General features: G+C 40.8%; 1 protein-coding gene across 1 annotated transcript in view; it reads left to right on the forward strand.

The window, feature by feature from the left end:
• Window positions 1-8,786: 8,786 nt before the first annotated feature.
• Window positions 8,787-21,168, forward strand: part of atp8a1 (ATPase phospholipid transporting 8A1) — a 417,286-nt gene continuing 404,904 nt past the window's right edge. The window contains exon 1 of the mRNA XM_067988311.1: window positions 8,787-9,031. Coding sequence (XP_067844412.1) covers window positions 8,983-9,031 — 49 coding nt within the window. The 5' untranslated portion in view covers window positions 8,787-8,982. The remainder of the gene's footprint in view (window positions 9,032-21,168) is intronic.

A 21,168-nucleotide genomic window follows, 5' to 3' on the forward strand; every position in this document is an offset into this window, starting at 1 on the left:
GTTAGATTTTTTTCCTTACCCTTCAGCACGAAAATTTTTTTGCATCGCAGGTTGCTGGAAGTGCGAGCTAATAACGGCACAGTGAGGGCAACGGGGCATCTGGGACCTTGGTGAATAACAGCACCAACCGTCTATCTCCTTAACCAATGAGATTTAAGCATAAATAAGAAACAGAGGAACGACGGAGAAGGTAATAGGGTGAATTAGAGTCAAATTTGGCTGGAGAAATAAGGAGAGGGAAAGAAAGATTGCATTAAGAGAGAAAAAAAAAATACTCTTTTTATATACATTAATGACCTGGACTTGGGTATAGAGGGTATAATTTCAAAGTTTGCAGATGACACAAAACTTGGAAATGTAGTAAACAATGTGGAGGACACAGATGGACTGGTGATATGGGCAGACACATGGCAGATGAAATTTAATGCAGAGAAGTGTGAAATGATGCATTTTAGTAGGAAGAATGAGGAGAGGCAATATAAACTAAATGGTACAATTTTAAAGGTGGTGCAGGAACAGGTAGACCTGGGGGTATTTCCCATATAATCCTGTACATCATTCTTTTTCTAAGAACGTTGACAGTCTCACATGTCATCCCAATGCAGCTTTGTTGACAACTCCTGACCTGGAAGGGAAAATTTACGTCTGTAATAGTAATTCGGGCATAAATACAGAGGAACTTGCTTAATTGCAACTGCTCGGAACAATGTTGCAAATTGTAATAAAATGGGAGCTTCTATAAAGCAGGAAGCAGCAAAAGCAACAAAAATCGAGGCTGGTCTGGTGCATAACAACCTGTATTTGCCTAAATTTCATACTTCTTACAATATGAATACAATATAACATCTTAAAAATCAAGGAAAAATGCGCATGTCTCTGGAGCTTTTTTATGCTGCAAATAATTCTGTGATTCTTTTTTTGGTGGAGATCAGAACTTATCAAACTCCACACTGTCTCTTCCAGTGCATGAAATTCATCAAACATTTCACAATCTTTTGACTCGATGAATTGATGCAGAATCTATCCCTCTGACTTTGGGAATTTCCAGCTCTGGTACATCTTCATTTACATCCTCCACAGCCTCTTTCAAAGAAGGAACGATTTTTGCGCCGATCATCTCTCCACAGATGTCACGGTCGAAACAAAAAGATGGAACTCACTCAAACCGCAAGGAATCCCTTCATCAACCTCCTCAACTTTGACTGGGTTATTGTTTTCCTCGCTAGAAACTGAACCGTAGTTTCTAAAGCAGTTACTGATGCAACTGGAAATCACTGCATTTCAAGCTCTACTGGATAAGTGCAAAGTATCCACCAAGCTATAGTTATTCATAACTGGTGAAATGCTATTTTCTTCAATGGAATCTAAAACAGAAACCACCTTGAGCAGGAATTGCTTCTTGTAGCTTAGCTTCATGCTAGGAATGACGCCTTGGTCCAGGGGCTGGATGATGGAAGTGGAGTTAGTTGGTTAAAAATTGGACCCTCATGTGTGAAACGTTATGACAAGTATCATCAATTATCATCAAATATTATCCATCAAAAGCACCGCCTTCTTGAACCACTTTCTCATCCTGGCATTGAAAGACCGCAGCCACTTTCCGAAATTGTTTGTGTCATCCAAACATTAGTGCTGCTTTCATAATCAGTTGGAACAGTATTCACATTTTTAAAGCAATGAGGGTTCTTGCTTTTCATGAGCGATTTTGCTTTGTACCAGCCCGTTTGGTTAGCGTTCAATAACAATGTAAGGTGTTCTTTTCTAATTTTAAATTGCCTTCTCTTCTGATTTTGTATAGGTTTGATCAGGCACAGCATGATAGAAAAGTCCAATCTTGTCACAATTGTAAATACAGTCGGTACTCTGCGAACAAACCTGGCAATACTTCCTCAGTCCATGCATCAGTCCACACAGCTTTTTGTAAAACAAGATTGTATCTCACCTTTCAGTGGCAAGGGAATTCATTTGATGCCTCAAAGCTTTCCATGCCTAGTTCTTTATCAAGCTCATTAGCTTTAGCTTTCAACAGGCAGCCGTCAAGTGGGATTTTCTGAGCTTTTTTTGTGATTAAACCACCTAAGGAGTACTTCGTCAGCATTGGCCATCTTACATTCACGCTTCCGTTTTTTTTTATTCATTCACAGGATGTGGGCGTCGCTGGTGAGGCCAGCATTTATTGCCCATCCCTAATTGCCCTAGAGAAGGTGGTGGTGAGCCGCCTTCTTGAACCGCTGCAGTCCGTGTGGTGAAGGTTCTCCCACAGTGCTGTTAGGAAGGGAGTTCCAGGATTTTGACCCAGCGACAATGAAGGAACGGCGATATATTTCCAAGTCGGGATGGTGTGTGACTTGGAGGGGAACGTGCAGGTGGTGTTGTTCCCATGTGCCTGCTGCTCTTGTCCTTCTAACCCCAATTCTCATTTCTTTCCCCAATTCTCATTTCTTTCCCAGTCCTTCAAGACGTTCACTTTTCTTTTTAGAATTCAAGAAACCTGAGATTCAGAAATGCCATGCTGCTGTGCGACTAGCTTTTGAATCAACCATTCCTGTTCAAAATATGCACTTGCTCGCGCAGTCACAATACTATTTTTTGTTCAGCTGTCTTGAAAATTGACTTCCATTCCTCCCTCACCCACACAACACTAACAAACAGGTGGAAACCAGGTCATTTCAGTTCTTAAGCACGTTGACCATTAAACCCAATCAGATTGAGAGGTGAAAGCATCAGGTTCAAAGGTGACAAGTCTCGATAAAGCAGGATTTCTGTGTGTCACACTAGCATATACGTGGGAATTGCAATAAATAAACTTTTCACAATTGGAAGTATAGGGGGAGAAAATGGGACTTAGTTATCTCAGGATTACTCCCGGTTATGAATTCGGGCCTGCTGTAGATACCTTTTAGGTTTCAGTGGCAGCAGTTGCTCCCAAAAGTGGTCTGAGGGACTTACTTTTATAGGAGCTGACTCACACTGTCCTACATCCACTTGTACAGCCGCATGACCCATGGGTGTAACAATAGAACCCCCTTGAAATCTGGATCAGGTATCTGTGTCTCTTGCACCTGCAATTCTTCAATCTCTCCAAGGCAATATTTGGTTTGATTCATAAATTGCTTTATTCCACAGTAGGATTAAATATAGAGAGTAATAGGTATGATCAGAATCGCTCAGTTCAATTGGTACAACTTATACTTGCACAATGATACAAAATAAAGAACTCACAATGCTACCCCAGTTCAGTGGGTTATCTAACATATGCATAATAATCCCCCTCCATCCTGTCCTACAACCCACAGCAGAACTTCTCCCTGCAGTCTCACAGAACTCTGCTCCCTAACTGACTTTTGGTGTTAGTGTTTCCTTCATAAAAGCCTATCTACAGCATCAGTTTTCAGTCATATGTGACTACCCACCCCCAAGAGCAAACCCACCAGTCTAATTTGGTAATAAGTTCAGATCAGTAGGATTGTCACAGCAAGAATGAACACTCACTGGAATGTTAAATAATCATTTGTGGTCTCCAGGATGTCAAGTTCAGATGCCCCATCTGAACCATAATACACACATGCCACCCCTGCAGTTTTGTGAATTTACCGTCTTTATTTATTTATTTATTTATTTATTTATTTTTTATATTCGTTCATGGGATGTGGGCGTCACTGGCAAGGCCGGCATTTATTGCCCATCCCTAATTGCCCTTGAGAAGGTGGTGGTGAGCCGCCTTCTTGAACCGCTGCAGTCCGTGTGGTGAAGGTTCCCCCACAGTGCTGTTAGGAAGGGAGTTCCAGGATTTTGACCCAGCGACGATGAAGGAACGGCGATATATTTCCAAGTAGAGATGGTGTGTGACTTGGAGGGGAACGTGCAGGTGGTGTTGTTCCCATGTACCTGCTGCCCTTGTCCTTCTAGGTGGTAGAGGTCGCGGGTTTGGGAGGCGCAGAAGCCTTGGCGAGTTGCTGCAGTACAGCCTGTGGATGGTACGCACTGCAGCCACTGTGCGCCGGTGGTGAAGGGAGTGAATGTTTAGGGTGGTGGATGGGGTGCCAATCAAGCTGGCTGCTTTGTCCTGGATGGTGTCGAGCTTCTTGAGTGTTGTCGGAGCTGCACTCAGCCAGGTAAGTGGAGAGTATTCCATCACACTCCTGACTTGTGCCTTGTAGATGGTGGAAAGGCTTTGGGGAGTCAGGAGGTGAGTCACTCGCCGCAGAATACCCAGCCTCTGACCTGCTCTTGTAGCCACAGTATTTATATGGCTGGTCCAGTTAAATTTCTGGTCAATGGTGACCCCCAGGATGTTGATGGTAGGGGATTTGGCGATGGTAATGCCGTTGAATGTCAAGGGGAGGTGGTTAGACTCTCTCTTGTTGGAGATGGTCATTGCCTGGCACTTGTCTGGCGTGAATGTTACTTGCCACTTATGAGCCCAAGCCTGGATGTTGTCGAGGTCTTGCTGCATGCGGGCTCGGACTGCTTCATTATCTGAGGGGTTGCGAATGGAACTGAACACTGTGCAGTCATCAGCGAACATCCCCATTTCTGACCTTATGATGGAGGGAAGGTCATTGATGAAGCAGCTGAAGATGGTTGGGCCTAGGACACTGCCCTGAGGAACTCCTGCAGCAATGCCCTGGGGCTGAGATGATTGGCCTCCAACAACCACTACCATCTTCCTTTGTGCTAGGTATGACTCCAGCCACTGGAGAGTTTTCCCCCTGATTCCCATTGACTTCAATTTTACTAGGGCTCCTTGGTGCCACACTCGGTCAAATGCTGCCTTGATGTCAAGGGCAGTCACTCTCACCTCACCTCTGGAATTCAGCTCTTTTGTCCATGTTTGGACCAAGGCTGTAATCAGGTCTGGAGCCGAGCGGTCCTGGCGGAACCCAAACTGAGCATCGGTGAGCAGGTTATTGGTGAGTAAGTGCCGCTTGATAGCACTGTCGACGACACCTTCCATCACTTTGCTGATGATTGAGAGTAGACTGATGGGGCGGTAATTGGCCGGATTGGATTTGTCCTGCTTTTTGTGGACAGGACATACCTGGGCAATTTTCCACATTGTCGGGTAGATGCCAGTGTTGTAGCTGTACTGGAACAGCTTGGCTAGAGGCGCAGCTAGTTCTGGAGCACAAGTCTTCAGCACTGCAGCTGGGATGTTGTCGGGGCCCATAGCCTTTGCTGTATCCAGTGCACTCAGCCGTTTCTTGATATCCCGCTTGATTGGCACCCCTTCCACCACCCTAAACATTCACTCCCTTCACCACCGGCGCACTGTGGCTGCAGTGTGCACCATCCACAGGATGCACTGCAGCAACTCGCCAAGGCTTCTTTGACAGCACCTCCCAAACCCGCAACCTCTATCACCTAGAAGGACAAGAGCAGCAGGCGCATGGGAACAACACCACTTGCACGTTCCCCTCCAAGTCACACACCATCCCGACTTGGAAATATATCGCCGTTCCTTCATTGTCGCTGGGTCAAAATCCTGGAACTCCCTTCCTAACAGCACTGTGGGAGAACCATCACCACACGGACTGCAGCGGTTCAAGAAGACAGCTCACCACCACCTTCTCGAGGGCAATTTGGGATGAGCAATAAATGCCGGCCTTGCCAGCGACGCCCACATCCCGTGAACGAATAATAAAAAAAAGACATCTTATAAATATTGACAGGAACTGGTATATTCTTAAAGGTCTTCTGAATAACATGACTTGCTCTGGGTTCTAAATGGATAGAGGATAATAACATAAGTACAGATAGAGATGATTGAGTACTGTAGGGCGCATGGAAGTGCCATGGTAAAGATGAATAATGTAGGAAGTAAAATTAGATGAACATTTGAAAGTTTCACTTGATCTGTCTTTGGAGGCAGGGAAATGCTTCCAAGAAATTTTCCTCAAGAGATTAAATGGTTCAGGCAGTGTTAATGATAGTGCGAATATAAATATTCAGTGGAGGATTGGATTCGATAGGTTAAATGGACCTTTCATATTTTATGTTTTTTATGTCTCTGTAAAGAGGTCGCAAAGACTGACCCTAAATTAGACATTTGAGAAGAATAGGAAGTCCATTAATGACCGTATCATAGTTTCCCTCCATTGCTAGTGGTCTGACTCAGAACAGTATGAAGCATCAACAACAACTTGCATTTATATAGCACCAGTAATGTAGTAAAACTTCCCAAGGTGCTTCAGAGGAGGATTATCAAACAAAATTTGACACCGAGCCAGATAAGGAGATATTAGGACAGGTGTCCAAAAGCTTGGTCAAAGAGGTAGACTTTCAGGGGACCATCTTAAAGGAGAGAAAAGTAGAGAGGCGGAGAGTTTAGGGAGGGAATTCCAGAGCTTAGGGCCTAGGCGGCTGAAAGCACGGGCGCTAATGGTGCAGCGATTAAAATCGGGGATGCGCAAATGGCCAGAATTGGAGGAGTGCAGAGATCTTGGAGGGTTGTAGGGCTGGAGGAGGTTACAGAGATAGGGAGAGGCTAGGCCATGCAGGGATTTGAAAACAAGGATGAGAATTTTAAAATCGAGGCGTTTCTGGACTGGGAGCCAATGTAGGTCAGCCAGCACAGATGAGTGAACAGGGCTTGGTGTGAATTAGGATATGGGCAGCAGGGTTTTGGATGAGCTAAAGTTTACAGAGGTGGAAGGTGGGAGGCTGGTCAGTAGAGCATTGGAATAGTCAAGTCTAGAAGGAACAAAACCATAGGTGAGTGTTTCAGCAGCAAATGAGCTGAGGCAGAGATGGAGATGGGCAATGTTACAAAGGTGGAAGTAGGCTGTTTTGTTTATGGAGTGGATACGGAGTCGAAGGTTCATCTCAGGATCAAATAGAACACCAAGGTTACGAACGGTCTGGTTCACCCTCAGACAGTGGCCAGGGAGAGGGATGGAGTCAGTGGTTAGAGAACGGAGCTTGTGGTCGGGACCAAGACAATGGCTCTGGTCTTTCCTATATTTAATTGGAGGAATTTTCTGCTCATCCAATACTGGATGTCGGACAAGCAGCTTGACAAATCAGAGGCAGTGGAGAGGTCCAGAGAGGTGGTGGTGAGGTGGAGCTGGGTGTCGTCAGCATACACGTGGAACCTGAGGTGCTTTCAGATAATGTTGCCGAGAAATAGATGAGAAATAGGAGGAGGCCAAGGATAGTTCCTAGGGGGACTCCAGAGGTAACAGTGCGGGAGAGGGATGAGAAGCCATTGTAGGTAATCCTCTGGCTAAGACTGGATGGATAGGAATGGAACCATGCGAGGCCTGTCCCAGCCAGCTGGACGACAGAGAACAGTTGTTGCAGCATAGGAACAGAATTAGGGCATTCAGCTCCTTGAGCCTGTTCCGCCATTCAATTAGATCATGGTTGATCTGTATCTTAACTGCATCTACCCATCTTGGTTCCATAACCCTTAATAACCTTGCCCAACAAAAATCTAGCAATCTCACTTTTGAAAGCTAAGGATAGAATACCTTAAAGGAATAAAGAAGGCAAAAAAACTTTTGTTGCTGTTACTACATACAAGGCGTTGGAATCTTTTACCATGGAAACATCTAAAATAAAGAATTTTTTAGTCACCAACTGCAGATATTTCTCACTAAAGTTGACGACACAATATTTAATCATCTTGTTTAAATGTAATCCTGTATCGAAGCTTGGGGAAATGGCACAACACAAAATGTCCAAAAACAGAGCAAAGATAATTTGAATTATATACTAATTAGTCTACAGTACCATTGCTCATGGAGAAAAAGAAAACGAAAACTTGTTCTTTCCTACTCGCTAGGTGTTCTTGCATCATTTAGTGGCCGCCGTAGCAGCAATGACACATCAACAGCAGACAGTGACCCTAACTACATGTCATGAAGAGAACAAGTTGGTGGTGGGCAGAATGCATTCCGAGTTCGGAAAGGTTGCACGCGTGCAGGGGGTGTGTCGCTGTTTTGGGGCAGAGGCAGTGGGATACATACATGCAAACAAACAAAACATTTTACCAAGTTTGGAAACTAAACTTACAATATGCAATTAGTGTCGTTGTGTCACCGATGATGCCTCGCTTATTTTTTATGTTTTTTCTGAAACGGACATAACTATGCACAATTTGCATTGGAATAGTTTCCTGCTGCAATTAAACTTTCCTGAAGTCAGTAAGGAGGCTCTGAAGCATTGCTTGTGGACCAAACTGCTCCAGAAACTGAGCCAGACTCTAAACCCAGAGCAATGAATGATCCTTATTGCGGATTTCAACGAACCCAGGCTTCTCTCTATTCAGCCTCTCGCGGTTCAGTCTGTAGTCTACAGGGTCTCATTAAGATTACCATGGGGATATTTGTTTTCAGTAATTAATAATCTCAAGGTAGATATTGTATTTCTTGCAGTTAGGATCAAATACATCTTTCAGTGAAGCGCTGTTGCTCTGTTTGGAAATTGTAATTCGATATTCACGTGCTCCCACTTTGATGCCGAAAGCAAAAGCTTCCGACTGAGCGGGATGTCCCTTCAGGCTCATTTACTCGGGCGACAGGGGTTCTTTGAAAATAAAAGCAACATTAAAAGGGCTTGTTTCCTTCACACCCGGGCCCATTTGTTTTCCAGAATAAGATAACATTGATCGCATTGCACCGTATTTCCAAGACGGCCCTCCATACATTGTGATTAAGAGCCCGGTGTGTTTTGAGTGGCAGTAACTTCCCCCTCTCGAGTGGGCTGTACCTGGGCCGCGCGCCGCTGTGGAACGGTCCGGGGAGGTTCTGGAGCCGGCGCTGGTCTGGTCGGGTCGGGGCGGAGCGGATGCGTCTGTTTTTTTTTTGCTGCTCTCAGCTCCGCCGTGTGGTTCTGACACACTCTCAGAGCCAGAGCAACACGCACAGGCTGTCACCGGACCGGCTCTGCTGCCCAAGTGGCCGAAACGAACCCGCCGCCCTTTGCCTGCGCTGAGTTTGTGATTCCCCGTTTTGCGATGCGCTGAGTGATTCCGGGGAGATGCCGCCGGTTCGAAAGACTGTGTCAGAACTCCGCTCTCGAGCGGAAGGTAAGGGCAACTCACAGATTGAGAGCTGAGTCTTTCTTTTAAAACAAACGCGTTTAAAGAGCGCAGTGAATTTGATTGCACCTGTTCATATGTAACCTCATGGACACTTCCTTTTCCACTCTACAGTGTTGAAGCTTCACCACCATTTCTTGCACTTAAATATCGAAAATATTTGAACGAGCCTGTTTTGAAAGGCGCTGCAGCTTTTTTTTTTATATATATCGCTTTCAATCAGTTCACACTGACAAAGTAATAGCCGAAAGCAAATCTGTTGGGGATTTGCTGCACTGTCTTGTATTGGAGCCAATGCAATTGTAGCTTAAATTGATCCAGCACCGCAGTAAATTTGCGAATGAATCTGCGGCTTTGTTCTAATATAGATGTAATTTTGATACTTTTGAGTCAAGATATTACGGAAGCCCTTGTGATCAAAGTCGTGGCATATTAATCGTCGCCTTCCAGATCTGCTGAAATCCTACTGCATTAATTTTCTTTATTGCTAGTTTACGCAAAACTCCCTTGCTGCAGGAAGAAATATGGAAATTAAACAAATGAAGTTTTAAAAAAATTTTCATTGACGGCAGTAATTGACCATTTAAGGTCCAACTTAGGATAATATATTTTTTCGTTGGCCACTGCTTGTGAATAAACCGTGCAGAGCCTAAAGTAAACAATTATCTTAATAGGTTGGCAAAGCAAGGCACATACTAGTTGACTTCCTGGTTAGTTATTTTTAAAATAGGTGTTTGTGTATATAATGTGTGTATGTATATATAATTTGTATTTTAACTAAAATCTGTAAGGCAATTCAGTGTAAAAGGGAGGGACTCTGGTTTATCAGTTAAATGGCTAATGAAGTAGGAAAGACACTTTTAACTTGTTACTGTTCACAGGATTGAATATAGCAAATGGTTTGATGTGTACACAAACTGTGCCAGCATATTATGTAATTGAATATCTCAGGTAATTGAAACTAGACTGATATAGAATCACATAGAATTACATAGATGGATTAGTAATTTGAAATGGAGTTCTTAATCTGAATGTACTGAAGGGGCAGATGCTGTATTATAACTGCTTACTGTGATGAAAGTAAAATCTGTATGTCAAAATGTCACTGTGACATCTGTTTGGAGCTAGAACGCTGAGTGTGAAGCCAACATGTTTACTAGATAAATTATATACATTAGATTACGCATGGGGGTAAAGGAGCACTGTCTTGGCTACAAACTGTTGGGGAAACCCACAAGCAGGACTCTGTTAATCCAATTTTAGAACATTATTTAATGGTAGAGCTCCTGCTGTGAGTGCAATAGAAGTTTGAAAACAAATTTTGTAATCTTGGTAATAGACTTATCACTTTCAATGACTTTCATATTCTTCAAAATTTGCATCTGCTCATTGTTCTAGGAACTGACTGTGGGAATCTTGTTGGACTTAATACAGCCCAAAAACATAAAGACCAGTGGATTAGTGATGATGCCCTACTCTGCTCAAATCCATCCTCTCCAACACTGTAGAGATATGGTTGGGTTGCTGGTGCCCAATAATATGATTAGAATGGCACCAGGAATTCATTCTGCTTAAGCCAGACCTCTATCCTATGTCAGGAACACAGCAGCTGCTGCAATTGCACCTCATTCTGTACCAATCCAAAAATTTGCACACTCTGTGGCAATGTTTCACATTCCCATTCTGTTGCAAAACTCTCTTAAATACTGTATAGCCTGCTTAGTTTGTGATATTGAGCACAATTTGGTGAAATTAACACCCTCACTGAAGTCACAACTATGTTTGCAAGGGAAAAATGCAGGCCTATGATGGAACGGCAGTTTTCTGAGGCAGTTAGGCATATTTTTGGAGAAAAACTAGTGAGTTAGCTATGCAATACATGATGTGGAAATGCTTGATGCTGCTGAAATTGGGTGCTCTGGGTACAAACACATTCCATTCTCTAGTGCTGACATCCTCTAGCTTGCTCAATACAAGAATTTACCAATAGCGAATAGTGGTTGGTTGACCACAATTAATTCTAAATTGTGTCAAGGCTTAGGCATAAAAATATAGTGTTTTCACTTTGATACGAGTTCAAATCCATGCTAAGTCTGGGTTGTTGAGCATTATTGCCAAGTTTCACCCAGTTTTGCATTAAAATTTTCAGAGCTGTATTTTCAGTGTAAGAAATATTTAGTTTTACTTTTCTGAAAGCACAGACCGTATAACGTGTCAATTTAACTGTTTTGTGGTTCACTAATTAAAAATAGCAGGTAAAATGTCAGCGGGATGTTGCAGAAGAGGGTTGTATACAATAATGTTTTCTGTTGGAATGTCAAACACACAACACAGAACAACTGTTCACTTGCGTTCAAATCAGCTATGCTGGTTTTAAAAGAGAAATACAAAAAGTAGCAGAAATGGGAGGATTGATGAATTTCCTGCAAAAGTTTTCAGTACAGGAATAAAAAATCAATGCATCTGGATTATACTGTGTGTATAATGACAAAAGTTTTGTTGCATGTGAGAAACAAATAACAAGTTGCTATGTTCCTATCCCTACCCATTCTGGCTTATATGTGACCCCATTTCCATGCTATATGATTGAATCTAAATGCCCTCTAAAGAGGCTGCAGTATGTATGAGCTACAGGATGCACTGCAGCAACTCACCAAGATTATTTTGACACCACCTCCCTCCCCTGTGACCTCTACCACTGAGAAGGACGAGAGCAGTAATGTTTTGGGACCGCCATCACCTCCAAGTTCCACTTCAAGTCATACACCATCCCGACTTGGACATATATTGTCATTCCATCTCCATTGCTGGGTCAATTTCCTCGAATGCCTTGCTTAACACCATTGTAGGAGCACCCTCGACATAAGCACTGCAGCAGTTCAGGAAGTTCAGCAGTTCCTCCATCACCTTCTGGCCTTGTTAACATCGTACATATCCTGAGAATAAATTTTTTTTTAAATTATTGAAGAGAAAAGATACATCATGAATCTGTTAACTTCCTTTTGGGACGCTTCTTACCATATGTGTTCATGTCTTCAGTTTCTATCATAGCTGAGGTATAATTCCTTGCCTATGTAGCTGACATTTTGGTGACCTATTACTATTTGGGTATTCACTAACTTTTGCTTGAGGGCTACAGTTCCACGTAATGAATTGCCCAAGGTGACAAACTCACTAAGGCAATGTGCTTAATTTTAACAACAGTAGATGTATTTGAAAATATGAACAAATTTCAAAGCATCAAATAGTGAAGAATGTTTGTTTAGCACTATGTTTAACTACTATCTGAGCTAGATTGTCAACATTTATTTTCTGCAAATAAGTTCTATAAAGTTTGGTTGTAGATCAGATTCTGTGGGGTGGCTTTTTGTCCATTATCCCACCTTAAATCGGGCAGTAGAGCTATAGAAAAGGGGAGAAATTGGATGAAGAGGCCTATTGCCACCTTACGTCCTCACCTTGGTTTACTTTATTCCTTTGCCCCCCACCCTGCCGCAAGATTTCTGCTGGTCACTCCTTTCCCACCCACTACATGCAAATGCCACTGAGGGGTGTAGGACCCAGGTTGTCAGTTCATTTCCCTCGGTAATGCTAGATGAACCATGGTGATAGACCTCGTATAGCAGTGGGAATAGCTCCAAATGGAAACGGAGGGCCAAAAGGAGATCTCCTCTGTTCCAACTCACTGAAGTCTTTGGGCTTTGTCATTGAGTGCCACTTCATTACCTTTTGAGTGCCTATGCATTAGAAAAGTCTGAATCAAGTGTACTTTGTTCACTCGGACAGTGTGTTGAATATCGTCACAGTATACACAATTTCCATTTTTCTGGCTTAAATATATTTGATTATTCAATCATTAAAACTGAGGGATATGTAAAAGCTGTTTGAAATTTAAATTATTTAAAATAAAATTAAAAGGGATGAGAAATAAATTGATCAGAGTAAACTGGGCTGTACTGTTAATGGGTAAACCTACAAACAAATGGTGGGAAGTATTCAAAGTATTTGGTACAATGCAAAACCAGTACATACCCCTAAAAGGCATAGGGTCCACTTGTGTAGTTAAGCAACCATTGTCAACAAATGAGGTAAGAGAGAGTATCAAGCTAAAAGAAAAGGCTTGCACAAATGCAAGATAAAGTGGAAATCCAGCAGACTGGGAGAGCTCTAAAAAGTAACAAAGGGATGCAAAAAGAGAATATGAAAAAAAAATGTGCAAGATATAGTTTGAAGCTAACAGCAAAAGTTTTTATAAATATATTGAGAAGAAGAGTGGTAGAGGGGAATCTGGGCCCAAGAAAAGACAGATACAGGTGAGACTATAATGCATAATAAGAAAATGGCAGACTTGTTAAATTAGTATTTTGCATCCGATTTCACAGTGGAGGAAGAGGACAAAATATCAGCTGTACAAGGGAATCTAGAAATAAGTCATGGGGAGGAATTTATTGGATTTAATACAAGTTTTTTTTTGAAAAAGGTAATGGAGTAAATAATGGGACTTAAGGTAGATGAATCTCCAGGGCCTGGTGGTTTCCACTGTAGGGTATTAAAATAAATGTGAGGAAATTGCAGATGCGTTAGTCATAATTTTCCAAAGCGCTCTAGATTCAGGAAATATGCTTTTAGATTAGAAAGTTGCAAATGCCACGTCATTATTTAAAGAGAGAGAAACCAGGTAAACTGACAGGTGTGTAATTAACATCAATTGTGGGGAAGACAGAGTGACTGAGCACTTGGGCACTGATCAGAGTCAGCATGGATTTTTGAAGGGTGGGTCACGTCTGACTAATCAAGTTGAATTTTTTGAGGTCACTACTAGCATGGTAGATAGGGGAGTGTCTGCAGATGTTGTCTGTAGGGACTTGCAGAAGGCATTCGATAAGGATCCGCACGAGGGTTTATTAGCAAAAATGAGTGCACTGAATTGGAGGTAGATTTGTGACATGGGTTGGTAATTGGTTGGGAGGTAGGAGAAAGAAAGTAGGGATAAAGGGTTCATTCTCTGATTGACAGGATGTGACAAATGGTCTTTCCTGGAGATCTGTACTGGGGCCTCTTTCACCTTTATAAATGGCTTGGATGAAGGAATAGAGAATTGTATATGCAAATTTGCAGATGATGCTAAGGAGGCACAATAAGATGTGTGAATGGGAGCAGGAAGTTACAAAAGGACATAGACAGACTAAGTGAGTCAGCAAAACTATGGCAGATGGAGTTCAATGTGGGGAAGTGTGAGGTCATCCACTTTGGATCTGAGAAAGACAAATAAGAATATTTTCTTAATGGTGGGAGACTAGGAGCTGTGGAGGTGCAAAGGAGCCCATGTACACAAGCCACTAAAAGCTAGTGCACAGGTACAAAATATAATCAGAAAGGCTAATGGAATGTTGGCCTTTACCTCAAGGGAGTTGACATACAAAAGTGAGGAAGTGATGCTTCAGTTGTACAGAGCTTTGGTCAGACCCTATTTGGAGTACTGTGTTCAGTTTTGGGCACTGAACCTCAGGAAAGACATGTTTATCTTGGAAGGGGTAAAGTGCAGATTCACCAGAATGATACAGGGCTTAAAGGGTTAAATTCTGAGGCGAGTTTGCATAAACTTGTTTATATTCCCTTGAGTTTAGAAGGTTGGGGGGGGGTAATCTAATCAAGGTGTTTCCTCTGGTGGGGGAATCCAGAACAAGAGGGCATAATCTTACAATTAAAGCTAGGCCGTTTAGGAGTGGAATCGGGAAGCATTTTTTCATGCAAAGGGTAGTGGAAATATGGAACACTCTTTTTCCCCCAAAAGGCTGTGGATGCTGGGTCAATTGAAATTTTCAAGACTGAGATAGATAAATTTTTGTTGGGCAATGGTATCAAGGGATATATGTCAAAGGCAGATAAATGGAGTTGAGGTACAGATCAGCCATGATCTCATTGAATGGCAGAACAGGCTCGAGGGGCTGATACTCCTGTTCCTATGTTCATACGTTGCTGCACTGATTTCAGAGGTGCGATACTTCAATTGAAATAGGTTAAGAAATCAAGTTTTTATTGATTTATCTAGTTTAGTATTGTAATTCAAACATTATCTTGTTAGTTGGTCATTTTTAACAGATCTGATTGTCCAATCTGTAATGAAAATTGTTAATTTTTTTCCCATTAGTTTTGAGAAAGGAATGGCCATTTTTCTTTAATTGAGAGAGCAGTATTTTTAAGAAAATGGTACAAACTTATACTTGAATGCTAATATAACCCCATATTCAAAGGAATTAATGATGCAAAAATAGTGGTATCAGCAAGTTTTTTTTCCTTTTGTTGGTCTTAATTCTCATACTGTGGTGCATTGGCCAAGCGTTTCTAGTGAGCAGGAAAGAATTGTTGCAGTTAGTATGTCTGAATTGAATTCTGCAGCTTTTTTTAAAAACAAAACAAAATGGAAAGCTTTTACTTAAAACAAACTGTCTCCCTAAAGAGAGTCAGAAACAGAATTGAACTTTAAAAAAAAAATGAACCGCTGGAATCATAAGCAGTGTTGCCATAGGAATGAAACGCTGTATTATTTCATGTATGTTCTGCACATTGAGTCAACTGAAGTTTAACAGTGTTGCTCCTGGTTGTTTATAAGTAGCACCATAATTCCCATGTAAATTTTGAGGAAACTATGTATTAGTCATAATGTTAAGTCATCATAATCTTGGTGAAATTATGAAAAGTTACTGACCTATTTTGTGGTAACCAAGCTACCTTTATTTTGCTATTCTCATCTGGCTACTTGTGCTCACTCATTCTACACTCTCTCTCGCCCTTTCTGTTACCCCTTTGCCAGCTGTGCATGTCTTTTCTTCCTCTCTTTCTCTTTCCCTTACTCTTCTGTTTTTACCATGTCTTTTTTTGTCTCTACAGCGATGGTGGTGGTAGAGGACTTGGGTGGGCAAGAAGCGGCAGAGTATTGGGACTTGTTCTGCTGAGGGGAGGTGATTCCAGCCAATCTGGAAGATCCATTGCAAGTGCTACAGCCCTCCATTTATCTTTATGATTAAAAACATTAACATTGCAGATCAGTGACATCTGCAACAAAAGCACAGTCATAGTTATGAGGGGTCTGGCTATTCGTACAGGCACAGTGCTCACCACCACCAGGGCAAGCTAGACGATTAGATTTTAAAAGATGATTTTCCGTTTAAGACTACTGAATGACACTGACTTTACACTCAAATGTTTTAATTAACTAGTCTGGCAATAAGCATATTTTTAGGAAATAGTTTAAGAAGCAATCTCTTCTGTCTCACCTGTATCATTACTGTGATTGAATATTCATCACTGCATTTGCAATGATTGTACTATATTAAGTATTACTGGTTTGCTATTTAGTATTAGTATTTGTTTAGATATAAAATTATTTGCTGCAAGAATCTAAAGCATTTAATATTCACCACTTATCAGCATGACTTGGCCAGACCAACTTTAATACAATTGACCTAACCTGGAATACTGCCATACTTTCTGTGCTAAAGATCAAAAAAGTGAGGTAGAGAAAACGTTTCAGTGATTCAGATGCTTTGTAGACCTAAGTAATGAAAATGTAGCTTCCAGTACAAATTCAGAATACCTACTATAGCTCCAATTTGCAGTAACATTTCAGATCATTGACTACAATGCAGTACAATATGTTTCCATGGCAATTGCATGCCAGGAAGTGCAGTGGGAAACTGCGTATTCAGGAAAGGGACCTACGACTGACTGATATTGTTTGGTATTAACTGTGGGGCCTTAAATTAAATATGACTTAATGAAATGGTGAGTGTCACTATACATAGTGATTTAAAATTCTTTCTCTTATCAAATACATTCACTCTGGTGCTTTTAACATAAATCTGGTTAGCCTTGAGGCCAATAATCGAATGCCTCTCGTGATGTTACAGGCCCTGGAATGCTGGATGATGAATATATCACTATCATGTAATGGAAGGTAGCAAAGCCTTAAAGTGCTCTCATTTGGCTAATTGCCTTAAGAGTATGCTTTGCGTTCTTACAATATTCATGCAATACCAGTCTTTTAATATATTTTTTGACCTAACTGTGTGTCTATACCATATCCTAAGAAAGGAAAACAAATATACTGAAATCCACATGGAAATCAAATACAGAAAAATGTGCTTACTTAATATTTCAGACCATTTTGAACCTAGTATTCATTTTCACATCCAGTCATACCTGGATGCATTTCCTAATTCATTGAATATGTGTAAAAGATATTACTTTTCAAGTAGAGATTTAGGACAGGTTTTAAGCTTGCTGTAGGTTCCCACAGTCTTGAGAGTGTCTATTGCATGATATCTTTCAGTAAACCCAGGAAATGCAACAGAAAATCTTGTCTGAAAATTATTTTTTTAGGCTATTGCAAATTAACCATGGTTGACAAAAGAAGTGAGAGATAATGTAAAACTAAAGGAAAGAGCGTACAAACGTGTAAAGAATGGCGTAGATCCTGGGGACTGGGAGAAATATAAAGAACAGCAAAGGATGACAAAAAAAGATAGTAAGAGCTGCAGAAAGGAATACAGAAAGAAACTTGAGGGATATAAAAATTAGCACAAGTTTTTACAATCCTGTTGGAAGAGAAAGAGTAGTCAATGGTAATGTGGGCCCTTTTAAAAATAGATCCGGGTAATATTGCAAATGAAAATACAGAAATGGCAGACACGTTGAATAATTACTTTGTGGTCTTCACAGTAGAGGAAGAGGATAATATATCTGACGTTCCAGGGAAATTTATAACGAATCAAGGACTGGAACTCACTAAAGTTAGCGGGCCGGATTTTGCTGTGAGCTGTGAGCGGTGACGTTTGTTAGATTTACAGTTACCCATAGACTTTCTATGAGCTTTTGCATGTCATGTTCCTCTAAATTAGAGATCCAAAAAGCACGGCGCCTTCTACAGAGCATCTGGGACCTGTGTGAACAGGGCAAGCAACTGGGTATCTCCTTAAACAATCAGATTGAAGCATGGTTAATGAGCAGCACAGACTGAACCTGGAAGTGTAAGTTAGAATAGTGAATTCAATGTCAAATCAGGTACAAAAAGAGAGATAGAGAGGGAAAGAAAGATTGGATTAAAAGACAGAGTTAAAGGAGACAAAGTAAGATTTTTTTTATTTACATTTAAAAAAAAATGTCCAACAATAATTAAAAGCTGAAGGAATGAGACTCCACACTTGTAAAAGTAAATTTTCAGTGCCAGAGAGGTTGTTTGACAGTAATTAAGAGCTACCATGCCGTTAAAATGGTGCTTAGACTTGAAATGACTTGGTTTAGCTTTTGTTGGCAAATAATTGGCAGTACAGGAACTTCACGCCGTTCAGGGGAGCTAGCCGGCAAGATGCCATTTTCGTGCAGCTTTTGGAGGAGCAGGGCATCTGGTATAGCAACTTCCGGATTTCTGCGTTTAACTGAGCATGTGCAGTCGCTGGAAGTTACTGTCTGATTTGCACATGAATAACAGTGAGCGCTGCTAGCCTTGTCATTATTTTTGCAGCAAAATCTGTCTGAATGTAAGCAAGAAAAATAATGACACTAAAGACTGACAAATCTCCAGGGCCTGATGGTTTCAACCCAGGGTTTTAAAGGAAGTAGGTGAGGAAATTGCAGATGCTTCAGCCATAATCTTCCAAAGCTCTTTTGATTCAGGAATTGTCCCTTTTTAGATTGGAAAATTGCAAATGTAACTCCATTATTTAAGAAAGATGTGAGAGAAACCATGAAATTATAGACCTGTTAGTCTAACATCTGTTATGGGGAAGTTAATGGAATTTATAATTAAAGTCAGGGTGCCTGAGCACTTAGAGAAATTTGAGCTGATTATCGAGAGCCAACATGTAAAAGGTAGGTCATGTCTAACAAACCTAATTGGATTTTTTGAGGAAGTAACTAAAGTAGTAGACAGGGGAATGTTTATGGATGTAGGTTATATGGACTTCCAAAAAGCATTCAGTAAGGTTCCACACATGAGACTGTTAGCTAAAATTAAAACTTATGGAATTGAAGGCAAATTATTGACCTGGTTAGGTGGTAGAAGACAGAGGGTAGGATTAGTGGATATGTACTCGAATTGGAAGAAGTGACTAGTGGTGTCCCACAAGGATCTGTGCTGGAGCCTCAACTATTCACTGTATTTATTAATGACTTAGATAACAGAATAGGGACCCATATATCCAAGTTTGCTGATGATGCAAAGATTGGTGGCATAGTAAGTAGTGTAGATGGGAGCATAAAATTACACAGACACAATGATATATTAAGTGCGTGGGCAAAACCGTTGCAGGTGGATTTCAACGCAGGTAAGTGCAAGGTCATCCATTTTGGACCAAAAAGGATAGATCAGAGCATTTTTTAAATGGTGAAAAGCTATGAACAGTGAACGTCCAAAGAGATTTAGGGGTCTTTGTGCACAGGTCACTAAAATGTAGTAGTCAGGTACAAAAAATAATCAAAAAGGCTAATGAAATGTCAGCCTTTAAATCTAGAGGGCTAGACTATAAAGAGGAAGGAATTTTGCTCCAGCTATACAAAGCCCTGGTTAGTCCCCCCCCCCCCGCAACCTATCTGGAGTACTGTGTACAATTCTGGGCACCGGACATTAGAAAGGATATATTGGCCTTGGACGGAGTGCAGCACAGATTCACCAGAATGTTACCATGGCTTCAAGGGTTATATTATGAGGAGAGATTACATAAACTAGGCTTGTATTCCCTGGAATATAGAAAGTTAACGGATGATTTGATTGATTGATTTTGGGATTTTGAAAGGAATTGATAAGGTAAATAGAGAGAAACTTTTTCTGCTGGTGGTGGAGTCTAGGACAAGGGGACATAACCTTAAAATCAGAGCTTAGCCATTCAGGAGAGAGGTTAGGAAACACTTCTTCATGCAAAGGGCGGTAGAAGTGTGGAACTTACCCACAATAAGCAGTAGATGCTAGCTCATTAATTTTAAATCCGAGATAGATAGATTTTTGCTCGCTAATGGTATTAAGGGATATGGAGCCAAGGTGGGTAAATGGAGTTAGCATACAGATCAGCCATGATCTCATTGAATGTTAGAACAGGTTCAGGGGGCTGAATGGCCTACTCCTGTCCCTATGTTATCCTATGCCTCATTAGGATTTCTCTCCGGTCTTTGAGAATGATGGCGCATCACATCAGACCGTGTTTTAGGATTAAAATATTAAGCAAATTTATTAAATGGTGAACTAGCAAACAATCTAATTGTGATATAATACAATTAATTTCTCAAGTGGACAGAATAATTAGATCACAACTTTTAAAAAAACTAAGCAACCCCTTTGTGAATAACTTTTAAATATACATTTTGTAAATATTTGTTACCACCGTGGAAGCCTATCTTAATCTAAACCGTTGTTAAAAATTTCAAAGTGATTTTTATCTCTTATCAAGAGTTTAAAATGGACTGGTATCTTCTCAGATTTTCAATTGAATTAATGAATCAAACAGAATTTTTCTTTTTAGAAAAGAATTAGCAGGATTTTCCTGGATTTTGAATATTGGCCACTCAAATTTAAAAATGAACAGTCAGTCATCTACAAATTGAACCAATTACACACAACTGTTTTCAGTTTGAATTATTCCACTCCAGCTTATAACAAATAAAATGTTTTTAATGTCCAGTGTATAATTGGTTTTTAAATCACCCAGAGATCAATTGCAGATTAATTCTCAATTTTGAATGTGCACGTGGTTTTTGGTTTACACCCATCTTGAAATTATTTGCCTACTATAATAGCTCTAATCAAACTTAATTTGAATTGAGCAAATTACTGCACATTACTAGATATTCTGCACATGTTAACAGTTCTGGAACAAGAGGGAACTCTGCACAGTGGTTTTTCTTACCCCTTTCCTTTTTTAATCTTTGCAAGACAATCTTTGTAGAATTTTCTCTCTGGTGATTGGAATAATTTGGGAATATTCCATTATAAGTGTTAATTATACACATTCTGCAGATGAGACAGTCTTAATAGACTGGCTGGCCTTTTCTCATAGCATGCTTTCTGAAGTTCTCTTCAGTGGAGTGTTTCTGCTTCATAGTTTCTTTTCAGTGAGTAGAAGATTAACAGTGTT

Source organism: Heptranchias perlo, chromosome 1, assembly GCF_035084215.1.
Source record: "Heptranchias perlo isolate sHepPer1 chromosome 1, sHepPer1.hap1, whole genome shotgun sequence".
Classification (NCBI taxonomy): Eukaryota; Metazoa; Chordata; class Chondrichthyes; order Hexanchiformes; family Hexanchidae; genus Heptranchias; species Heptranchias perlo.